At 35.3% G+C, this 26,074-nt stretch overlaps 1 protein-coding gene across 2 annotated transcripts in view; it reads left to right on the forward strand.

Annotated features, from left to right (window-relative positions):
• Positions 1 to 26,074, forward strand: part of ERC2 (ELKS/RAB6-interacting/CAST family member 2) — a 474,805-nt gene that overhangs the window by 104,588 nt on the left and 344,143 nt on the right. For both annotated transcript variants that reach the window (XM_075096173.1, XM_075096174.1), the window contains exon 5: positions 22,473 to 22,547. In XM_075096173.1, coding sequence (XP_074952274.1) covers positions 22,473 to 22,547 — 75 coding nt within the window. The remainder of the gene's footprint in view (positions 1 to 22,472; positions 22,548 to 26,074) is intronic.

Raw genomic sequence — 26,074 nt, forward strand, 5'->3', positions numbered from 1 at the left:
TACATTTGTGTTTCTGTCACTGTAATTTTAAACAAACACCATCAAAATAAATGCAAAACCTGCTACACATATTAACTTTGTGCATTTGCTATGCATGATACTTTGTATAATGTTTACTTTTCTGGCACATCACAATTGCAAAGGTTTCTGTTATCCTTAAACTGAAACTCGGCAATAGCTAATAGGGTAAAGATTGTGACAGATATTAGATTATAAGTGAGAAACATTTTCACCAATAATTTTAAATGCTGATAGAGGTAAGTTATTTCACAAGTCTCTGTTAAATAAACCATTACTAATGTAAGACGACTGTTTTTTGTGCAGTCCTTGATGGTCTTAGCTTATTTCATAGACTTCATCCATAGAGGAAGAATCTTAATTCAACGTTCAGGAATGTCATTCTGAAGTGCAGTGGGAAGTGTGGTAATACACTTGTTGCAGTCATTGTATGCATTAACTGCAAATTTTTAACTCACCCGTTATATGGAACATAGACATAGAGGTCTGGATATTTTATTTTTATGTTAATTTACATTCATTTTGAGAACACCACTAAGAACTCATGCATATGTATCGATATTAACTCTTGGTCTTTGTGAAAAGTATGTCTCTGTAGGTACTAAAGTAATGCAGTTTTAAGGCAGCACTAGGGTTCCCTCACAGTTCTCCTCTACAGTAGGATACAAGTAGTTTTTATCTGTGAAGTGCTATTTTACTAGAATGTGTAACTAATTTTATCAAGTTAGTAACTTGATTTTCAAGTTGGTATAATAGTTCTGAGGTGCTTTGCAATTTGGGTATTTTTAGAATAGTAGGAAAAAATTATTATGAGTAGAATATCTTTGCAGCAGGGTATAGAATGAACATACTTGCCTTTTAGCTAACCAGTTAAAACTGAAAAAAAAAGTTAGGTTTATTTTACATGGAACATCCACTATTGAAATAAATGCAATTATGGCTAAAATATTGATGTTCTTTTTGTGTCAGAGGATTTTCTGATACAACAGTGTTTTCTGGATAGTAAGATATCCTTCATGCTTAGTGTTAAGTATGCAAGTCCTTCATAGTAACCTTGCATCTGAATAGGAGTTGTTATCAGACACTAACTAATGTTTTTTAAAACTAAGTGTAAATAATATATGATATGTAGCATTTTATATATTGTGATATTTTTGGTATTAATGGACCTTCAAAAATGTTTTGGGTGATGTTGTGTTAGTTCTTTTGCATGATAAAAATACTATGTGAAATGCCATATAAAAAAGATGAAATATGAATAAAGCCCAATGTTCTTTTAAATATATTTTAGACAAACATATAATCTTTTTCTGCAGGCTAAATTCAAACTCTGATTTATTCCATCCATAAAGTTTCTTTCTAATAATTCTGAGAAAATTATAATAACTGTGCTTTTCCATGTTTGTTTACAAGTGCAAAAGTAATTCTTCTTTAGTGACACAGTAAAATTTATGTGAATGACAGAAAGAAGAAAGGGTTGTTTTAATTTTTATTTTGAATGTAGGAATGCAGAGTTTTGTAGGGTACCTATTTTGTATTCAGAAATAAAATTAAAGATAGCCTGTCTATATTTTGCACTAATTTTGCCTTTTGCATGTCTTCAGAGCTCTAGGTGACTGAATTGTTCTTTCTATCCTTCAAGATTTGAAGCACTATGCATCCTGATTCTTGGTGTAATATAAAAATAAATTCAAAAATTGACACTTGCTGTGAAGCATAGCCAACACATATATAGCATGTTGAAACTGCATATTCTTTTATACAGTGCCTTGCAGCTGTGGAGATATACTTAAGAAAATATTTTTTCCAATGCTTTCTTGAGCGAAATGATCTATCAAAACCTTGCTAGGAAAAGGAAGTATCTTTAAAAATTTTCATTATGTTCTCAGCTGTATTAAATCAGTGGTATTAAAAGAATGGATTTATGCACTCTGGTACCTGAACAAAGTAATCTGTAATGGGATTTTTTCGCTGTGATGACAGAACTGCAAATTATTATTAACAGTGTAAAATATTAAGTATGAGACATTTTGTATTTCTCTTTGCTAGCAAGCTCCTGAAGGATGTAAGATTGTAGATCTTGCCACGCTCAGAGGCAGTGTCTCACCTAACTTGGAAAACAGCAAGATAAAAAAGGAGGAAATAGACCTGTAAAGAACAAAGCTCTTTGGGATTTTCCGGGGCTGGCTTGGAATCTCTTGAAAAGAAACTGAATTAACAATTGACCTTGGGGAAGGAGTGAAAATAATGAGGTGTTATTGATAATTCTTAATTGCCAACACTGTAGGTGATAACTGGAAGCGATATATTGTTTAGTCTTGAAAACACCCTTCAAAAGCTGCTTTAGATGACTTTATACCATAAGAGGCAAGCAAAAAATCAGTGTGCTTTATATATGAATCTGTTAATCTTGTCTGATTTAAGGTACTGAGTAATCAAGTCTTGCTTTTTAATGGAGGAAAGTCTGTCGATCATGTTTTAAGTGTTATGATAAAATAGCAGTAAAGTATGTAAGGATCCTTAGTAAAGGATGGTTTTAGACTTTTTTTTGTAACATATGGGCTGCAACAGTGCAAGCTATAATTTTTTTTTTTGTTGGACCACCTGCTTACGTACTCTTGCTTAATAATGAGAAAAAGGATAGAAAGAGAAGAAAGCCAAAAATATCTGAAGGTAGCTGAGAAAAGTCTTGTACTGCAGTTTCGGGAGTGGCACGTGAAAAATACAAGCTCTTCACTTACTCTTAGGCTGTGTTGATATTAGCATAATAGGGAAGCATAACAGGAATAGTTTGGGGAGCTAAACGTTTGGTACTGAGGCTATTTTGGGGAATTTTTGCTGGATTATATCCAGCCTGATTCTGTATGTTGAATTCCTGACAATAGGTGTAGCAAGTAAGAGCTCAAGATGGGGACAATCAGAAGGTTCTCTGTAAAAGCCAGTGGGACCCTTTTTTGTTGTTGTTGTTGGTGTCAGCTCTTCTGAAAGAAAAAATTGCTTTTGTGCTTTTGCCCAAACATTTACGGTTTGCTAGATGTTGAAGGAAATACAATTTGACAGGAACTTGGAAATAAAGGTATTTGCTGTGTGTGAAACTTGTGCTAAAAACATTCAAAGAATTTTCAGTTGTATTTGTAATTTAATCAGAGAAATTTTCAGAGAATCATATAATATCTCAAGCTGGAGGGGACCCATAAGGGTCATTCTGTCCAGCTCCCTGCTCCTCGCATCCGGATGTCATCCGGATTCTCCTTGAACTCAGTCACAGCACCAGCCTGTCAACTTCCTCAGGGAGCCTGTTCCAGTGACCAACCACCCCTCAGTGAAGAACCTTTTCCTAGTGTCCAGTCTGAACTTCCCCTGATGCAGCTCCATACCATTCCATGAGTGTTCAGTTAGGTTCTTAAATCTTCTGTTTCATTCTAGAAAACTCTTTGATAGAGGAATATCTCTATATCTTTTCTTTCTTTTGTTAAATGTTTGTTTCTCCTTTTCCTCTCTCTACTCTCTTTCCACTCAAAGCAGGCAGAATTAAAAAAAGTATTTTAAGGAAATTTCTTCCGTATTACTAAAGTAATATTATAAGAGAACCGCCAGTACTGAGAAATAATGAAACATAAACCCTGGTTTTCTTTAGAACCTCAAATGTCTTTGTCTTTACAGAATGTATGCTGTGCTTCCACAAGACAAAACTCTTAATGTAAAAGATAGACAGCGCTCAATGGTTCTATACTTGGGGTCAGGTAGTCAGTTTTTCTTTTGGCAGACCTTCTGTTATTTGCTCTAGAAACTGGAAGAATGTGTATTGAATGAAGCGGGATAAGAAAAGAAGTATGTGACTTGAGATGCCATGTTCCTTGCTAGCTCTGCCACTGCCTTTCTTTTTAGTGCCGGCCCAGTTGTTCCAGGCAGAGTTTTTTTTTCAAATGTCTGCTTATGTTCTTCAAATTTTCTGGGTGGTTATCCTTCAGTTCCTAAGAATTCTGTAAATGCTAGGATTTTAGAATTGCGGGTGAAGTAATTGGAAGTCTCAGATAATCTATTGGGGCGGGGAGGAAATCCAGTCATCCAGTGATTGGGGCATCTCATACTTTCTATTGTGAGACACATACTGAACAGCTCATAAGTGAGAATGCTCTTAAGTCAGGTGCGTGAAATAAAAACATTATTAGTTAGGAATCTGGGAAAGGTATTTTTCTGAAATAGCCACATAAATAAATATGTAACTTTTCGGAATAAAATTCAAAATGTAATAGTAATTTACACTGATTAAATTAAAGATGCCACAGAAGTTTTAAGGGCCTGCTCATTAACATGGGAGCTATTTTTAATTTTATTTTTGAGAGAGAAATTTAAAAATCAAACCTATTAAAGTTATAGTCTTTAAGTTTAAGATGTGTATTGCGCTAGAGATAATGTGACGGTTTTACAGAACAGTTTCTGTAGTCCGTTAGGCTGTAGTATTGCTCTTTCATAACTCTTATTACTACAATAGATTGTTAGTTCATGGACACCATGTTTAGTCAATAAACAAACATCCAGAGCATGTGGAAAGTTCATTTTCCAGAGGTTTTGGAAAAATCTAATTAGATGAGATAATGTAGTGTTACGGTAATGCAAAAGCTGAAGTATAAAATACATTGACTTGTAATCTGAGAACTGCCCAGACTGCTTTCTGTTAAATGTTTTCTGTTGGAAATTACTTGCATTAAAAGTGTAGTAGTGCTTTCTGGTGAAGGAAAACCCTTTGAATGATGCTGTTCTTGTTACGATTTTACTTAACAAAGTCTTGAAAAAGTTTAATTTCATAACTTAGAAGGTTCAAGACTCTCTGTTTTCATGTAATATTACCAGTGCAGTGGTCTGAGAAGTAGAAGAGGGATGTACTTCTTCCAGAACTTGCTTGGCTTCTTTGAATAGGTTGTGCTGGTATTTCACAATATTTGGAATTTAATAGGATATGATCTTTAATTTCTTTATGGTTGGTCTTGCAGGACACTGAGTAAAATTTAATAAATTAATTTTAGAAAATAAAGACAGCACAAGGTGTGTTCAGGGCCTGGACATTTGAAGCCCAGTGAGCTTCATATGTATTCATGTGAAAGTACAGCATTAGCGCTCAGATAACATACATATCTCCTATAATCTGCCAAAACAGAAGGGACAGTTGTCTTTATTATAGCTTAGTATACCACTAGATTTTTAGTCCACAAAGCTCTACTAAAATTGTAAATGCTTTTTACATAGCAGCTCCGGACTTTCCAGAATTACTGGAGTGAAAACTCACTAGGTTTCCAACAGCTTGACAGAAGTTCTGCATCCATGGGAATATCATATTTCCCAGAGGAATATTTGAATGTTGGATTAGCAATAATTCATTTTTTTTCGTGTGCTAATGTTTTCCTAATGATACAGTAAATTCAGTCCCTAAGAAAATGAGAAAGAGTAATATTTATGTAGAAAGGGACTTCTTTTCGGTGATATTTAAAATTAAAGTGACTGCCCTTTATCTAACCTGAGTCATCGTCCACTATAAAATTCTGATGCCTTTCTGGAAGACGGTACACGCAAGCTTCCAAAAAGTAAACAGCATTTGCATTTTCTTCTAAAATGTAGAAAAGTGTTATTGTGAGTGATGATACATTAAAGAATCTTGGAGCAAGGACTGAAATTAAGTCACCTTGCTAGCTGTGGAGGCTTGTACATCTTCCGTGTACTCCAGTGAATCTGGGCTTATTTCTGCCCAAAGAGCTTTCAACGGAAGAAGTGTAATATGCTACCCATCACTCTAGGGTGCTTTCAGAAGGGAAACATGATTTTCAGTCTTAGTGGAGGTAATCAGTATATGTGTTTTTCAGTTGCTCAAGAATGGAAGGAATGGGCATAATGCACTCTGAACTTCCTTATTAAACTGAGTCCAAAGAGGAATACAACGAACATTCTTTAGTTCAGATAGATCTTAATTTTGAGAAAGACGCATTGTATCTTGGTGCTGACAGTATTAGAGGCATTTGTGAGCCCATGTAGAAAGGGAGTGATAGACATCTGCAGTACCCTCTTCTGTTGCAAGGAATTTTTCATTGAAATGTTTTGGTTCTAAGTAGCTATATTTATAAATTACAACTAAACTTCATAAAGTCTTATCTTTATAAATATCCCATCTTCCAGCCATGAGATCAGTTGGTTCAGACCCAAATATCTCTGATTCTGAAGGGTCACAGGACTTTGAATAGTAAGAGAAGCCAGTGACGTTATTTGTATAAGTTGTGTTATCTAGAAAATAATTTGCCTACTCTTCCCATTTACTGCTGCTGTATATGAGTTCTTCCTCTGTTTTTTAGTCCTTACACTGGGGCACTGTCTCTTCTTGCTCAAGCTTGAAAGTTCTGGTCTGCTGTCACCTCAATCCATATTTAATAAGCTTACAGAGCTAATCTAATATTAGAAATACAGAGCCTGCTTTTTCTTCAGCTAGTATCTGTAGATAAAGTAAACTTTTAAAATTTAGATGGGTAAAGGTAAATAATGATTAACAACCAAATATGGATATAAACATCTATATTTAGATGTTGGTAATTGAGCATAACCATGCTGATGCTTGCTTAAACAGTGTGCCTAGAACATTTTGTGTGCAACTGTTGGAAATATATATAACTAAGTATCAGAAAAACCTACATCAAGAGTAAGGCTGGCGAATGAGTAATTTAAGGTAAAAATCATTCAGATGAATTGTAATTTTTTTTTTTTAAGGAAAGCGCTTAAACCCACAAGAAATTCAGAAGCAATACATAAGAGAACTCCAATGTGTTAAACCTTAACTTTAATTATAACTTATGAAGTATTGTTTATTGTAAATAAATTACATACATTACATTACAAATTGTAAATAAATTATTGTAAATAAATTACAAACTAATTGCTACCTATCAGATAAGCTACGGTAATTGAGAGAATTTCCAAGAACTGATTTTGAAAGCTATTCTGTTGTAAAAGAAATTTTGTAGCATTGATACTGCTCAAAAAATAAGAGATAAAGATATTGAGATTCAGGACTTCTTCCTTTAGATAGGAAAGGGAGTCAACATGTTAAGTAAAATTTTGAACTACGTTCAGTTCTATTTTCTTAGCAAAAAAAACCCCCTCATTAACTTGATCATTTCTCATTTTGTGAAACAGTCATTGATTAATTAAAAAGAACCCCATAAACTGGGATTTATTCTGTATGTAGGGATTGTTCTGTATGTATACATCTGCAGATGGGGAGAACATCAGGGTGTAGCAGAAGAACTAAAGGGGGGCCTTCAAGGTGGCCCACTTCTTCCGGTGAACACAGGGTACGGGTCATGACCGCACCACAGAAGTCCTACAAGCCGTTCTGTGGTAAGTTTGCTATAGTGAATGAATTATTTGTCAGTTACACTCGTATTTATGTTTGTGATCACAGAACTAATGATTTGTGCATGTATCTTGGAATATTTTTTTCCTAATTTTTCAATTAAATTTACTTTATCATTATATTTCAATTTCTTTGTTTATATTTTGTTTTAAGGGGTTGAATAATGATGTGAGCTACAAATCAATTTAGGGTTCTTTTTTTCCTTTTCCTGTCTTGCAGATACTTATCATCTGGTAGGAAAAGCATTGCATAAGAGAAGGGTCAGAAAAAGAAATTGATGATCCCAGCTTGAAAGACTAAATTGAGGCAGGTAATGATGCAGTTCCTTGGCTCGTAATTCTTCCCATTTGATATGAGGACTATATAGTTAGCTGTGTCTTAGAATGCTGCATGGTATACGTTAATGAAGCAAAGTACAGAATCACAATCCTTTTAACTAATTGCTTTGTAAAAAAAAATTAAAGCACCATTGTACCATTCTTTCTCTTAGATCACCCCTGTGATGAGATCATCCAGTGTAGCATCGTTTTCCTCCTAGAAAACGTGGACAATAGGAGGATCAGAAGAAGCCTGCGAAAAAAGGATTGTTGCACTCATTTTTTTCTTTAGAAATATTTCCTCATGTTGTAAACTGTTCTAAAGAAAATGCTATCATCCAAAGATGAAAAGCTTACAATAAAATTATATAAAATGTAGTTATTTTTAAGTATTTTTTTTATTACAAATGCAAAGAAGCTTTGGCATTAAGTTTTTCATAAAATGATAGTACACTTCCTGTGTACTGTGTTTACATGGAGGACTTGAACAACAAAAGAGACAAGTGTACATATGAGATCTAACTTACAAAGATGCTTTATTGTTGGTATGTTTGCTACTAAACGAAAATATTATATCCATTTCATTTTTATTCCCTGTAAGTATAGTGAAGCTAATGTAAGATACCTCGTAGTACCTTTTTCTATTCTATTATGTGTAGCAGACTTGAGTAGGATTTAATCTGCAATGACTTTGCTGCAGAATGATGTCACTTGACTTATGCTGTCACTTGACTTATGCTGATGTAAATAAGGAAAGAGTCAAACTATTGGTTCACAGAGACCTACTGACTGCTGAAGTTCAGCCTTGAAATTCAGTCTTGTGAGTAATGGCACACAGCAATATCCAAATAGAAAATGAATAATGTATGTAAAGGGAGCTTTTAGCATGCTGAGATGCTGACTATGGACCTGTTACTGAAGAGATTTCTGTTAGGCAGGAATTGATGCCAAGAATTTTTGACGTTTGTGGGATAAGTCCATCAATTGGCAGGATATGTGAAGAAGTGATTTTGGAAATGGAGGTTATGTGGTAAGACAGAAGGGCCTAGAAAATCTACTAGGCTCTACTGGAAGAGTCCACAGAGAGCTGTAAATAACTAGATAGTATTTAACCAAGAAGCAATGTAATAAGTAAACTACAAAATAAATTGTTTCTGTAATATGTCAACAGAGTTCTGTAGTTGGCAAGTTTCCACCAGGTAACTTTTTATACTCTTTAGGTTTCAGTTTTCACTCTACACAGTTTCCTCTCTTCATTGTACAGTTAGCCTACCTCTTGTAGTTTTTAACCCTTAAACCATTTAGAACTCAGTGTTTTTGAATTAACTTGTGCCAGAATGTCTTTATGTACAAGCTTTGCTATCTGATGTCCGCAGAGCTTGGGTAATAGTTGTTAACAGTCTACTGCTGTATTTAAATTAAGGAAAATCTATTAATTCATAGTTGCTAGGTAACTAGATTTTTTTTTTTTCATTTAGCGACAGTATTTTACATTCTGTATTCATTGAGAGCTTCTAAATGCAGAGTAAGTAGCTAATTAAAAGTGTGGAACACATATGAATGGCATTTATGCCTAGACTGAAGATCTGGCATGTTCAATCAGTAGTATGCACTTAAGCCAGTGATAGAAATATAAGAATCAGGCTCCCTAGTGATTTACAGAATGCCCAGACCAAATACCCCACAGGGAAGTTGGGGAAGGCATAGAAAGTCAACTACCATGTTTGAAAGAATTCTTAGGACTGACCTTATCTAAGCCCATAAAAACTTATGTAATAGATATGAAATAAATGTGAAATTCAACATCTCAGGCAGCATTAAGATAAAGAAGAGTTGTAAGAAATGAACTCGAGAGAACGGACTAAATCAGATTGCAATGTAGTGAGGTAGTATGAACTACCTCATACCTGTACCTGTAGTGAAGGCAGTATGAAAAATAAACAAATAGTCAGTGTGGGTTATGGAATCCCCAAAGGGAAGTGTCATCATTAACAGATGCTTAACTCCTAACAGAGAAGTATCAGAAGAAAAATGGATAGATTGAAGGGTGGATAAAGCATAAATATATTCAAGCAAGGAGTGATACCCTATTGCAGCCTCAGAGCATAGAAGTTTTCTGTTAACATGATAATTGATGAGTTAATACTGTTAAAGTTTATGTTCCAATAACTGGTCTTAAGACTAAATGATGAAATAAAATTATTTCATCCCCTAAAATATAGCAGTCTATATAGTGGAGACTTGGCAACAAGTAATGTAAAGCAAATGTTGAGTGAAATTTTACTCCATCTGTGTTGTAGTTTTCACTTGTTTAGCACCTTTTGCTCAGCTATTTCAAAGAGCTCTACAAATACATTAATGTGTCAGTGAGATGTATTATATTTTGAAACTGATTTGTAAATAAAAGGAAGAAAAGGGTGGTTCTCCTTAATTTTCTGTGTTGTCACACAGACAATAGGTTTGTTGTTTTCTATTCTGAGTTGTAGATTGTAGAATACTGTAATATTATAAATAATGCACTTGGTATATGCTTATCTACAATTTTTTATTATGCTAATTTTATCAACAATATAGACTCTGAAGTGTTAATGCATTTATTATGTGATAATTGAATAGGGATCAGGAATTCATGACTTTTGCTGTTCTTGTTGTGGCTAAGGGATCAGCAACAGATTGTGTTTTCCAAATATGATTGCTCTTTTTAAGTCAAACTATGCAAATGCAAATCCTCATAGTAACACTGCAGATTCTTCTGCCAACCTGTGCTATTGCAAATTTGCCTGTCGATCTGAAGTTGTTTCTCAGTTGTATGAATACAGTCTTTGTCACGTAGTTAGAATATAGAAATAAGATCAACAATTTTATTGGCCGTTTTGCATGTAGTAGCATGTTTGTATATCCTTTCTCATTTACATTGAAGGTATTTTATGTGTTTGTCTCATTTGTGGGGGGTAAAAAGTGTTCTGAAGGGGAATTTTAGCTAGTAGTTGTACTACATAGCCTATGTTTAAGAAAAACATATTTGAGAAACAGCTTATTGACTGAGGCAACTTTAACATGATTCCTTTAGTATATTGAGAATTCTGTTTCTATTCTACAAATCTCCATTCACTGATGAGATAATTAGCATTTAGCTATCATGGGAATTACTAGCAAAATGACCTGTGCTAACTGACTCAAAATGGCATAAATATAATTGCTCCAGCTCAGAAATATTTTCATAAATAATAAGTTAGAATTTTTTATCCAACTTTTGTAAGTAAATAACCTGAATCGGCTATCATGTGGTGGTATATATCGCTATTAATACCATGATTCTGTGGTTAAGATAGATTCGAATATTGGCCAGTAATCCTAAAATGGCTCGCTTACTTTTTTCAGTTAGAATGAATCTCAGTTTTGTGATGAGGGAAGCCATCTAAGGCAACATTTTCAATGTCAAAGAGACCTTTAGAATTGTTTCCTGCTGCTGTCTGTAGCCATGGTTGAGAACAAGAAGTGGAACAAAATAGATGCTGCAGAGTGATTAGTGTGGCACAGCTTAGCCTCCCATGGTGCCAGACTTCCCTAACTCCACTGGTAAGCAGCACAGTGTATCCACTATGCTGCTCAGAAGCTACTAACCTGAAGAGAAGCACTGTGTGTGCTTTCCCAATCTCAGAAGGAGGTAGCGCTGTGGATTCTAAAAACTCTGGGTCCTGATTATTGCTGGCACAGAAGTTGTTCCTAATGCACTATCTAGAAGTTGACTTTCACTGTCTGATAAAGAAACAGTTAATGAGTGGGACTTATGGGGCTGTGCAATCATTGGACTGGGCAGATGATGTAGCTCCATATGAAATATTGAATGTGCATTCTGAGCTACCTTCAAACCATAAAATGAGTTCACACCATAAAATGAGAAGTATAATAAGATAATGCATGACCAAAATGCTGTTGGCGTGGCTTAGGGACAGGGTGTACCTGCTTATATATGGGAAATGTCTGTATTTTTACTCATGAAATGGGTGTGTATTTGGTCATATGATTTGTGATGGATGGGCTGCAAGTTTTTTTGGAAAATGGTAGCAGTGTGCAGGCTGGCATAATTGTCCAGTAGGCAGAAAGGAAGAGGCTGTGGGCTGAATAAATTGTTCTGGTTTCTTACATACTGTGGGAAGTTAACGCCTTTTGATGATTAAAAATGCTCATTTTGTGGAATAACAACTAGTATTCTGATACTGATATCTATACTTAAGATAATGTGAAACTTTTTCAGGTTTATAAAGACCCATGTAGATGTCTATTCAATAATGCCACCAATCAATGTGTGCAAATCTTGCAAGGAGGAAGGTGTGTACTATTGGTGCGTAGTAAACTGTGCAGAAAATTTCAGGTTACTAAACCATGTTGTAGCTGGATCTAGTCAATGTTACATATGACTTGATATTCAGAAAGCATTTTTGTCTTGAGTTATAGGTAGATATTATTGAACTGGACTGGAAGTCCAAAGTCAAAAAGTCTAAGTTGAGACTTTTAATGTCTATAACCCATCTGCTTTCTATATATTCTTCAGTTCATCTGTGGGACAGATTTCATGAATATGCATATGCAGTCAACTGATGAGCAGAACAAATCTATAAGGAACAGGCCATTTAATAAGATATAGGTAGTACATCTTCTAGTTTTCCGGAAGTTCGTTGTATTTGACAAGCCATCTTCATTTCTTCATTTGTTTTCAACAGTTTTTATAAATTGTAGGTTTTAATTTATTTTTTTTTAATTAGGTTATGAAGCTTTTAGTAGAAACAGTTGCTGGAACATACCTTGGAAGGAAATTAAACCTGACCTTTGGTTGACCTGATAGAAAATGACTGTTATCTTGTTTGCAGTTACACATTTATAGCTTGCTGTTTGTGATGTGAAAATATCTTTGTGTATGCTATCCTTCTCTGTACAGGACCACAAAATGGCAGAAGTCAGTGTAAGGGGCTGAATTGCTGCAGAAACTATGATTAAGACTTTACCGGTGTGTATGTGTAATTGTTACATTTTTCCACTACTTTGCGTTTACAAAGGGTCATTGCATTATAAGAAGGATCAACAGCAAAGCTTATCATACTCTCCTCATTTCCACAGACATCATTTTGAGAAAGTTATTCAACAAAGCATTATTTCACTGTGTTCTGATAATATTTTGGTTTAAATTTCTTTGAATGTAAATGGCGGTGCTGTTCTTGCAGTCATTTTGACATCTTCATGATACAATCTTTCACAGCAGAATCATTTACATTTTACTCTGTTTAAGGCTATACTGTGTTTGAAAAGTATACTTATACTTTCAGACTAATCAATTTCTGGTCTGAATCTGTTAAAGCTAATTGCATATTAGTAAACTACATTGTTGTAATTCTTTACTTTGTAACCAAATACTTTGCATATTAGGAAGTTGGATATATAAGCATAAAACATTGCAGTAGCAAGAGTAATAAAACATACTAGCTTTTGCAAATCGTGTTCCCAAATTATTTTTTTAAGGTGGATGTAGGAAGATATATAGTTTTAATGGACACAAGGGTTTAATTAAACCACAGAACACCATTTAAAATTTCAGTTTAGGTACTGCAGAAGATACCCAGAACTTTTTAGGAAATGCCTGAACCAGAGCCCAAAAGGGTTGATGGCTTCTTGTCTAAACATAAAATATTTGTCTTGTACTGGGTAAGTTAAGTTCTAATTGCAATATACAAGCAATAGTAGGTGGCTTAAACTGGGCTAGGGACTCAGTGTCTTTTGATGTGTTCCTGAGCTAGAGTTTGTGAAAGCAGATAAAGATCGTTAAAAATGAAAATGTTACTAAGGTATGAAGGAAAAAAGGTAATGGATGTGTTTAGATGTATCAGTATTGGGACCCCATTGTGAATCATGAATTACACAAACCTAACTGAAGTTCGTCTATTCACTCTAGCTTATTCAAGTAATGGGCAGACCAGGCAGTTGCCTTGATGGTAATCTGCCTGCCCTTGTCTATGCTGAGAAACTGAACCACCTGCTGTAAACCAGAAAGGCTTCAAGTCTCCCCAGCTTGAGTAGGGAAAGGTTCAGAACGTTGTTGAGTGGCTCCCTCCCTGTGACAATGACAATGATTCTGCCTCAGTCCCTCCTTGAAACTCTAAAAGGAGCATTTCCTTTGCTTGTTCAGCTCCATTTTACTCCCCAAAGCATGAGATGAATGGGAAGGTGAATGGGACTTTCCAAGTGAAAGGAGAAACCGTAAGGAAGAGAAAGCTGCTGCTTCTAGGGTGTGAACTGAGGCCTCTGCAGTACCTCCAGGCTACATGTGAGCATCACATTGTCCTGTGTGCCACATAAAAGAGAAAATGACATTGTCTGAAGAAGTATGGCCTGGGGAATAGCAAAACACAGCAATAAACCTCTGTCCTTGCCTGTTACTCTCTTTAAGTTCCTTTCTTCTACCTAAAGATCCCCTGAAACAAGTGTCTCTGAGAAGCCTTGAGCTGACTCTGACATTATTTTGAAACAAAGATGACATTAAATGTTTAAAATAGCAGTAATTCAAGTTTTTGAGTCTGAAATTAGAGACATAGAAATTGGATAATATATAGCATGTAATTTTTTTTCTCTACATTAACTTTTATTTGTTGAAACTATACCTGTTGTCTTCAACCCATCTGGGACAAATCTGGCTCCAAAAGTTACCAAAACAAAACAAACCCCATACTTACACTGAGGTAAGTTGAGTGCCTAAAAATGTAAAAAAAAATTGAAAACATTAGATAACTCTGTTTTATCATTGCTAGCACTTCTGTTTGTAACATAGTGAGATTTCTTTTTTAATACATATGGTAATCTTTTCTGTACAGAATTTGGTATCCTACATCATCATGTAGTTTTCCTTAATTTGTCTGTTTTCCGCTTTTACCCTGTTTACATCATCACGTGGATTCCTAAAGTTCTGAAAATTCTCCTTTATGGTCTGATTTTAATCACAACAGATAATACCAGTAATTTCAGTGGAGATTCTTTTGATTTACATCTTTACAGAAAACGAAACCTTTGGATATTTATGATATCTATGCATTCAGCATTTATTTTAAGTACTGACACACAGCAAAGGAGTTGTAATCTGTACCTTGGCCCCTGGGCTAGAGATATTAATATTCAGCATATAGTTACACAAAATATGTAGTCTCTAAACTGTGTAAAGAAGTGGTGTCTTGCTGCTTATATTACCCTGAAGTAAGGAAAAGGAATAAAACAAAGACCTTTTTTTGCTTTAAAAAAACCCCAAAACCTGGAAGGGAAAGTGGCATTGTTTTGAAGAGGCAATATCAAATATTTTTAACTCTGTAATAATTTTAATGCAGATAAGGATCTGTAGCATCTTTTATGCAGTGAGAAAACCCCGTTTTTTCTCATCATATTTTCAGTTCAGGGGTGTTATTTTCTTCTGCTGAAAAGGGAGAACTGAAAGAGGAAACTTGAACAGATGGATTCAAGTTACCAAGCAACACTTTGTTTCCTAGGCAATGAAAAAAGAAACAGAGCAGGTGCTAAGTGGATTTTCTTCTTTTTTTCTCTTTTTTAAAAATTTTTAATTATCGTGAGCTGATGTATGAAATTCAGTTTAACAGGCTCTTGACAGGCTTCATAGAATGATAAATACTCAGCTGGATAATAACTACTTGTGCAGGTTCTTTAGTCTGTGACTTGAATGGTTCTTTTCTGTAGTTAGAGTAGCACACAGTATAGGTGGCAAGCAACACATCACAACTAGTTTTTGTAGGTAACACTGGTGGTGTGTTTGATTCATTCTGCATATTCACTGATACACAATCAACTCTATTTTACAATATTCTGATTTAAATGTATTCCTGTAACGACGCATGCATGCTCTTCTGGAGAATATAAGTTTCAGAGTGAAATGAGTGTTCTGTGTTCTCAAATGTTTAGACATTACCCCCTACTTCTACCCTGCTGAGAAAGACTGGCTTGGGTGGCTCAAAGATCTCAACTGATAGGTAGATCTGCATTGAATTGGTGGGTTTGGTTTTGTTTCTGGCAGACCCAAAAATGGGATTTTTTTTTAAAAAAAGGTCAGCGCAAAAAAATATTTTCTCTTTTTTTTTTTTTTTTTGGGGTGGTGTGTGTGTATGTGGTGAATTTTTTTGGCAAGCATAACACTTAGGTTAAACATCATGATAAAGTTGCGTTCTAATTGTTTGTTTTGAAAAATATCAAAGGCAATGGAAAATAAAGGCTATTTTTTCCCAAATATCTCATTTAACACTTCAAAAATTTTTTACTCCTTTAGACTTCTAAAGGTTTTTAAAGATAGTTTAATAAAATGGAAATATATTTGTTTGTGTTGCTAACAAGTTTTTTCTTAAAAAGACCCAAACAAAGCACCCCCACAAAACCAACCAACCAACCAACCCAACCCCCAAACTTTTCATACGAAAGGTTTTTAATCTCTTTTCCAGAATTAGGTTAGTGCTTTCATGTCTCTCTCTGTCATAAATTTGCATAACCTAGCAGCTATATAGAATTTCTACTAATCACTGATCCTTATTACTAGTGTCATACATAGAAATGTGTACACATACTTATTTTAAAATAGTATTATACTGCACATTCAAATTATTTGTAACGGAAAAGCTAATAAAATAATATTAATGTTTATAGGAAACATTATTTAAAAACCCAACTTCTTTGGATATAGAATATAATGCTTACGCAATTCTTTTGTGTGTTAATTTGATCCAGCAAGCCAACACTTTTACCTGAACATATATTAACTACTTGGGAATGTAAGGATGAAATTTGCCTGAATATCTCGGGGAGATAATTTTTTTGAGGGCCTTGACATTCTGTTACATGACAATGTGATTATTGTAATCTTTATAATTATGTTAATAAAATAATATCTAATTTTGTCTAATTATATCTAACATCTCCAAGTCCTTCTCTATAGGGCTGCTTGCAATCCATTCATCCATCACCCAATCTATAGTGATACTCATGATTTCCCTAACCCAGGTGCAGGACCTTGCACTTGGCCTTGTCAATCTTCATGAGGTTCACAAGGGCCCACTCGTCTAGCCTGTCCAGGTCCTTGCAGATGGCATCCGTTCCCTCAAGCCTATAAACTGCACCACTCAGCTTGGGGTCATCCGCAAGATTGCTGAGGGTACACTCAATCCCACTGTCTGTCGTCGATTAAGATTATTTAATGGTATTGGTCCCAGTACAGACCCCTGAGGGACACCACAAATATCACCACAAAACTTTGTTAGTGTTTTTAAAAAAATTGCTATACTAAAGAGAGAGTAATTTTGGTAAGAGAAAAAAAAAGATTAATGATATTGGGCAAAAAAGGAAATGATCCTCTAGACATTTTGTTCCTTTTACAATGAAAAGAAGTAAATTTTGAAGAATTCTGGTGAAAGTAGAGTTTCAGTAGCTCCTTTCAGGAAACATTCTATGTGCTTCAATTAGAAACTAAATTGTCCCACATGCATTTTGAGCTCCATACACAAATCGCCTTTTCACTTTTAACTTTTTTCATGTTGTCTCTTGCCAGAGGACACTCTTCCAGTATGACAACACATGTGGCTGCTTAAGGTGTTTTTGACATACAAGTCAAAGAAAAGCTGAGTTTTTTAATGCTCATATTATTTTTCCTTAGAGTCTGTCTTAAGGGATATTGGTAAAATATATCATAAGCCCTTCTTTTATGCATGAATCCAGGAATAAATGGAAGTATGATCATTGTAAAGAAGAATTTTGGCTAGTGATTCAATGCAGTGGTTTTATCCTGGTATAGGAACTCCTCCTTCCTCCCTCCTACCCGTCTTCACACAGTCAAGTTTTCTAATGTAGGCCAGGAGTGGTGTCAGAATCGTTGTTCAAGAGTAATACTGAGGCCAGTGAGATTATTGCTAGACTTCTTTGCAGTGCTGGACTATTGACTTTTGTTTTATAGTTTGTTGGCGGTGCCTAATTAATGCAATTTATTCCTATATTTTCCTGTATTAATCAAAACTCATATTTTACCTGTTTGAAAATGCTAAATGGAGAGAATTAGGCATGCATCTGAATATTTTGCTTAACTCGGAGAACTTAATAAACTTAAGTACACCTAGTTTACAAAGAAACTCTTTCTTTAGTACAGAAGTCCTATAGCTATCATATATTTGTATTTTCCTGTAATTTTTCATTTCATATGCTTGTATCCACATTTTCATTTCTTCAAACTATAAAATTTGTTGGGATTTGACAAAATTTCTTTAACAGGTTCTCACAGAGTTCAAATACCTGTGGTAGTGGGTTTTGAAAAGACGACCAATGGCAATGGGATTTTTGGAATCCTTCCTAATAATAGGGTTTTTTTTCCCTACACACTGGAGCCAGACGTGGAAATTTTCAGTGTTGTGAGTTTATGGTTTCCAGAAAGAGAAAGAGTTTGATCAGGTTTTCTTAAATATACTTTCATCTAAATTACTATAATACCATTTTGGCTGGGGGTAGATGCAAAGAATTACAAAACAGGAAAAAGAAGATAAGCTTATGTTAAGAATAAATTAGTTCCTATATGTTAAATTTTTGTAGTATTCTGGTTAAATAGAATTTGATCAGTCTTTCTAATGATATTTTTGGCTGAAGAAACACTACTGTTTAGACACTTTAGGTAAGTGGCTGTGCTTTTACTTAAATTAAATAATTGATCAAAATATTAATATACTGCTGACTTAAATTTTAAAGTTCAGACAAGCTGATGATATAGAAGCAATACCAAGGCTTTATTTTCCAGAAGAATGGAAGCAGTCTGCTTTAAAGTGTTTGAGAGAACTAGCAGCTCCTATACTATTGCCTGCTGTGATTTACAGATTTGTACATTTTACCTAGGAATACAAGAAACTAAATTTACTGACACAATGGTTTCTCATACCTGTTTTTACGCTGCCCTAGGTATAGTTACTGCCATCTTTAATCATCTGTCTTCCTTCTTCCAATGGTTATTTGATTCTGATGTCTTTGTTCCTATTATGTCTTTATTTTTTATAAATCTTGAATTTTGTGTTAATTTTTTAAAATCTTCTGGTTTACTATTTCATTTTCCTTCTGTTCTTTAATCAGTAGAAGCTTTCCAGTTGAAATGCAGGCACTCATTGATGGTTTCATGATATAACCTATAAATTGCCTATTTTTCTGAAAAAGTCCTCTTTCTAGCACTTTGTGTCATGCTATTTTAGGCAGTTTTATGTAAATAAAGGTAAAACCTTGAACTGCATGAATGGCATTGATGTAGTCTTTTATTTAAGAGTTTCAGCTCAATCTCATCTAACCAGAACCCATAGTCACTGATGTCTTAGGAACATTAATAAAATACATCAGAAGAAGAATAAAAGGAGAACCATTTTGCAGCACCCTGGCTTTCCTGCAGCCAAGTGATGAAGTGTCTTATAAAAAAGCTGGGATAAAAAGGCAGTTTTGTTTCGGTTTTAATTATTACTATGTTCAGACTATGCTTTGTAGTATGGGTTTTGAGTACTGGTCAATAATGATAAAACCTTGCAAGGTCCTTTTATTGATTTCTGGACAAAAGAACAGGACTCCTCTTCCACCATTATTTTAGGAAGTATACAATATACACTGTCTCCTCTTGGGATTTTTTGATCTTTAAATTAGTGCTAGAATTGTGTGCTGAAGTTACTTTTGAGGCCAGCAAAAGATGCTAATCATAGTATCTCAGAAACATGTGGAAGGAGAAAGCAATGGCCAGCTTTGGTTTAAGACTCACTTTGGTCTAAAAGTAAAGAATATTAGAGTAAATTGAATGTGAAGAAAAAGATCTCATTACTTGCCAATTTTATGTGGGTGTGTTAATCACCTTGACAACTAAGCATCATGAAATCCCGGGTGTGGGCATCTGATTATGCAGAATTATAATTAATTTGTATGTGCAAAGTGATTACTCGGAACTATTACCAATTGCAGTGACACACATGTCATATAGGGGATATAATGATAGTGTAATTTCATAAAATACACCTCTGAGGGATTATTAATATAGACCTTGATGGTTGCAGAAATGATGGCACGGGTGCTTTATTGTGGGTATAAGTATCAAGATTTCCATTCAATACAGTTCAGGTTAAAATAAACTATCCCTGATGTTGTTTTTGTGGGGTGTTTTTTTTTTTTAAAGCATTTTATTAGGCTCCTTGGTCTTTTTATTAAAAGAAATTAAAAAGACAAAGCAGCATCATTCCAAAAATGATGTAATGGATTTAAATCTGATTTTCTTAGGCTATAAGGACTTCATGAAATGTTCAGAATATCTGTTGGTTAGATGTTCAGGCAAATTTGGAACCCTCCAGATGACCTCAGATAGTAAAACAATCAGTGTAATGTATTATGCACATAAAGTGGTAGTATCTTTGAATAAGTACCCAAAAGTACATCCCTGAATCAGGTACCCCAAAAGAAAAAATCCATACATAAAACAACATAAATTCAAGAACTGACCCTTGAGGGAGTCTCCAAACATTTGAATCTGATTGGAAGAAAACCCCCACAAAATAATAAAGTGGGAGTAATTTTCTGATCTTCTCCAGAATCCTAAAGTCTGCTTCATTTTACCATCAGGGATGGAGAAGAAAAGCTTTTAAGTCAGCCAGCATCAGATTGATTCATAAAGCAAACAGGAAAAGTATTATGAGGCAAGGCTTCATGCTATGATAGACATCTAGGAATACTCATCTTTGGCAGACTATTCATCTTTGGCTAAGGGGGTGGAAACTCTGGTTTGTCTCCCTGGGTAATGTGTGGAATCCTGTTTATACTCCAACCCAGTTTATGTGGCCTTGGGGAGCAAAGTCTGGTCTTAGAATTATCTGTAATTTTTGCTGATCAGATAGTGGTATGACTGGCCAACTATTTTTCCATGTGTTTTGTGGGAGAACTATATGACAAATCTATGACATACTCTTATTTTTTAAAACATTTGTGTAGTGAAGATACTTGTTTCATCTGAGACAAACAGCTGGTGGTGATTGAGAGATTCCCTGTATAGGTGATTTGCAAAGGTTTCTTTCTTTTTATAATGTGGAGAACTATTTGTAAATAAAAAAAATAAAGAAAAAAGGACTATTCAGATATACTTTTTCATAAATCCCCAGTGCAAAATTAAAAATTCACTGTTGTCATATGCTAGAGGTAGTTTAAACATACATATGTGTATCTGCAATATCTTTAATGTAATAAAAAAGCATGCAGACCTATTCAACTTTATGTATGCAGTCAAACACGTGCACGTAATCTGACTCTTGCAAGTAGTGCTGTGGTTTATCAAGATATCAATAGGCTATTTCAGGTCAAAATCTAATTTAATAGTTTGTCTAACTTATGTTTTGTGCATCCCTTCTATTGGAAACAGCAGAGTGAGCAATATAGAATAGGCAAGACGGAGCATATCCTATTCTTGCCTCTTCCTTATATTGCCAGGGTTCCTAAGAGCTTCAGTCATTGACTAAAGTATCATTGTTAGCTATGGTACAAATAGGGAATGAAAAACTGCCCATGCCATGGACGTTTGCGGGCTAGAATCATGATGCATTATAGGTTTTGTTATACTACTACACCACCCCCCCACCCCCCCAGCCCCCGCATTTATGAAGATGAGGTGGGAGAGGCATAATTTGGAAGACACAATAGCTCTGGTTCTGGGGTCAGCTAATATCTTTGTAGTGAAGGAACCTAGTTTCTCAGCCTACCAGGCATAAATGTTTTTTTCAGGGTTGTAAAGTTAGCTCAAATGTGTATGTGGAGCACTGGGGTAGAAAGGACAGGGAGAGAAAGACTTCGGCCATGGCAGTCCTGCCCTTTAGAGGGACAAGAAAGGATGAGAAACAGGACTATATCTGTCCTGTTCCAGTTTTGTTTAGTAATAAAATGTTCAGTTTGTGGGAGGGGTATAAGCATCACCAAATTCTTAAATGATGATGTTTCATTACAGCTTTACATTGTTCTATGTAGATAAGTGAGATTTTTATCAAGATATCTTATACCAAGATACAACTCCTGCGTTTTATAAGGTACCAACTGCCACACAACTTTGTCTTCTTTTTTAATAAAGACCAGTAGACATCAATTCTGCTAACTGTATGTCTTAACTAATGCAATCTATTTTTCTTTTACCTGTGGATTAAGGTGCATAAAAAATAGTACAAAAAATGTAGAAACTGAAATGTAATTGCTACTGTAGAGTGCTGCATCAACCCACTATATAATTATTATCCTTAAAATGTCAAATTTAAATATAATATCTTTAAATTGCTTATTTCAGATATTAGAGGAAAACCTAAGAAGAAACTACAGTAAAAGGTTTTAAATTACTTAACAGTGTTTGAATTAGGAACACAACTGAATTAAGTTTTGATGTTTAGGCAGAAACAGCAGCATTGTGTTTGGACTAAGAAATTGCTTTCTTTGTCACCGTTGATATTAATTATTGATAGGGGTTTCAGAAATAGCGCATGTGCTGTCAGAGTTGACTGTAATATAAGATAGGGACTGCAGTGATGCTAGAGAGATTATAGAGAGGGAAGCACCTGTAGCATTTGGAGTTACATGCTTCTAATCATCAGTCTTTTATTTAATTGTAATAAATTCATATGAGCAATTAAAATAATGGAAAGATGAGTCGTCAGGCTTATTTCTATCGTGTCCCTCCACAGGAGTTACACAGAAGAACACAACTTCAGCCTGAGCCAGCAAAGACAAAAGCTCTTCAAACAGTTATTGAAATGAAGGTATGGTCTTTGCATGTTTTCCCATATAGTATCTTTATAGCATGAACTCATGTACTGTATCTGGCTGGGATGGAGTTAATTTTCCTTAAGGCAGCCTGTATGGTACTATGTTTTGAATTTGGGACTAAAACAGTGCTGATAACGCACTCATGTTTTAGCCGTTGTTGAACAGTGCTTACACAGAGTCAGTTTTCTCAGTTTCTCATTCTGCTCTCCACCCAGCAAGTAAGTTGGGGGTGGCCAAGAGGCGGGGAGGAAACGTGGCTGGGACAGCTGACCTGAATTGACCAAAGAGATATTCGGTACCATAGAATGTCATGCTCAGCAATAAAACTGAGGGAAAAACATTCAGAGTTATGGCATTTGTCTTTCCAAGTAACTGTTATGCATGATGAAGCCCTGCTTTCCTTGAAATAGCTAAGCATCTGCCTGCCAGTGGGAAGTAATGAATTTCATAATTTGCTTTGCTTGTGCACACAGCTTTGCTTTACCTATTAAACTGGCTTTATGCATGAGTTTTCTTGCTTTTGCCCTTCCGATTCTCTCCCCTATCCCACTGAGGGGAGTGAATGAGCGGCTGTGTGGCACTTAGCTGCCTACCAGGGTTAACCCACGACACCTCAATGTATAACTTTTCTTATTAACTCATTACATGCTTCCATTCACTTCTCAACTTATTTTGCTGTGTATTTCCTTCTCCCAGTCTCTTTTCTTGGCAAGACTTGATTAAAAAAAAAAAAATCAAGTGCAACACTGCTGAATAATGAGAACCGAATATTACCTTTAAAAAGTTTTGGGGGCGGGGTGTGTGTGGTGTGTGTGTGTTTCAGGTGAGCCAAAGTAGAGGGAATAAACTGACAAACAGAAGCAAACGCAAACTGTCCAAGACTGATGTAAAATGTCTTTCTTCTTGATCTTCAAAAACAATACTTTTGTTGGTGGTTATTTGGCCATCATTTTACACCTAACCTAAGGAAAATATTCATTGCATCAGCAGAGTGGTATGACAAAATGTGATGAAGCTCTTGTCTTAGTCCTGAATATAGTTTCCTCTTTTTAATATATAATATTACTAAAGTGTTGTGGGGTTTTTCCCCCACAATAACAAAAGATAAAAATAATAATTTAAAAAGTGAAAATTGATATTTATGCATAATTCTATGAACCTGGAATATATATCTTTAAGAAAAATACCATGAGATTTGAGATAATTTGTGAGTTGGCAATGCTGCCTGAAATACATTAATGATGGTCTTTCATTGCAGTCTTAAAAGGAAGTACAAATTTAAGGCCTCATTTTGCCAGTGACTTCTGTTATGAGCAAATATGTTCAGCATGGCTGCACATTGTGGTAAATACACAGTTTCAAAAGCAGCAGGATGTCATAAATACCGTATCTGCCTTTTAATAGATAATAATTAATTTGGATTAGATGAGTAACTAATTAGGTACATCAATTTCAGTATTCCATCTTCTGACGTGTATTTGCCTCAGACCTGCCGTGTTTATTCTAGTTTACAAGTCTATGTGTGAAATCTAAAACCGTGTATTTTTGCAGTAGCTTGTTACCCTAAGTACATAGTGAAGTAGGAATCTGGCTGAGAAACTTGTTTCTTTCTATTAATTTTCAGAATCATAAATGTAAAAGTTTTGGGGTACAGAGATAGTGTGTTAGGATAATTTATGGTCTTCCATGTGGGTTATTAACAATGTAAAGATTATGTTGCAAAATAATCTGCAATTCCTCTTCTTGTACCAAAACTCTCTGAAAAGAATGGAGGCAGAGTAGGATATGACACATGAAGGACACATGCAATGACTGTAGTTGCAGCCATTCTGACAGCATCTGTCCCTGAAGACAGTAAAGTCTTTTCTGTTGCTCATCCAGGACAGTTGAGAGTGGTGCAATCTTCCACTTTTTAAAAATCTGGCCTTTGTAACGAAGGCTTTCATTTGTCAAGGGTGAGGCTGTGATCGTGTTGCTGGAGCATTCTGGTGTGGTGCTGCCTTTTGGCTCTGAGGCACACAGTTCTTTCTTTTCCTATGAACACATGCTCCTTTGGGGTTGCCCTGTCTAAAATAGGCCTAATATTGAAAAGAAAAAGGGACAAATGTAAGATGTTGAAATCCACATGATTAAACAGCAGTTTTCATTACAAGTTCCAGCTTTGGAATGTTTTCAAGTAAATTTAAATTGTCTTAATCCAGACAGCATTTGTTTTGAAAAAAATGGAACATTTGTTTTGAATGATCAAGCATTGAAGCAATAGTTTCCCTACAGTGTTGAGGGTAGAAGAAGGGAGAAGATTACCCTCTAATATCGCAATCTGAGGCCATACGCTCCCCCATGCAGAGGCTCCAAGCAGTATACATTTCTCTTTACTGCACCCAACCCCTTCTACCCCTTCGCCCCATTAGCTTTTGTCTGAGTCATCTCCCTGGCTTGCCTGGGCTCTGCCAGGAGGCAGATTTGCCTCCTTCATAAATCCCTCTATTCTTTCCTGTGGTTTTCTTCTGTCCCTTGCCACTGCTGAATGCTTTCTGTCCCTTTTCCCAGTTAGCCCTCCCTTTCATCCAATGAAGTATGCCCATTTCTCCTACCTATCATCTCATATGTGATTTTTTTTGTCCTAAACAGTTTTTTTCTGCTACATTTCCTGTCTTCTCATGCTCTTCATTTCTGAAAACTTTGCAAGTAGTTGCTTTTTCTTATAGCAGTTGCATTTTCTGCATAACTGTTTTCCCCTTCACCAATCTCTATCTCCTATACGCTAATAAAGAAAAAAAAAGGCAAAAAAGGTAGAAAATTCACATTCTGTTTCTTGACTCCTGTTGCTATTACTGTATTCCTTTTCAGATATCTATTGTCCTTTCAGTTGAATTGCACAGGCCTTTCTTTCCTAACTTTCTGTTTTTGCTTCTTAGACACATGTGCTTCCAGATGTCCCATGTCTTTTACTTATTCTTTCCCCTTACATTCTTTACTCTCTGTTCCCTTGTCTGCAGCAGCTCTTCTTCTCCAGAAGCCCTTTTTTCTCTGGAAAGCAGAGTCACAGGACAGGAGGAGGGCAGGCTCCTTCCTTTTCCCACACACTCCTGTTATTCCCTTAAGCTCCTGTTTTTTAAAAAAACTTGCTTAATCACATTGTAGACGTTGCTTTCAAGAGATTTTGGTTTGTTTTGTTCCTTCAGTCCTCTGCAATGGTTTTCTCTGAGATCCATTCTCTAGAAAGTGGGGCATACTAGATATGCTGTCTGTATTCCGAATTTAGTAAAGGAATAAAAGTTTTGAAGTGCACATCTGCCCCAAACAGTGAGTTACATCATAGAGCTCATGGTGTTCACAGAATAGCCTCCAGAATGTTTAAAAATATTATCAAACAATGAATGACTTTAGGAGCTTAATTTTGTGTAGTTTAACAAATAGGAAATGACAGAGCAAAGAGATTACAGTCTGTACATACTTACCTGAGATATCTTCATTTAAAAAAAAAAAGTCCTCTCCAGTAATGTAATATTGCAAAATA

This window comes from Phalacrocorax aristotelis, chromosome 6, assembly GCF_949628215.1.
Source record: "Phalacrocorax aristotelis chromosome 6, bGulAri2.1, whole genome shotgun sequence".
Classification (NCBI taxonomy): Eukaryota; Metazoa; Chordata; class Aves; order Suliformes; family Phalacrocoracidae; genus Phalacrocorax; species Phalacrocorax aristotelis.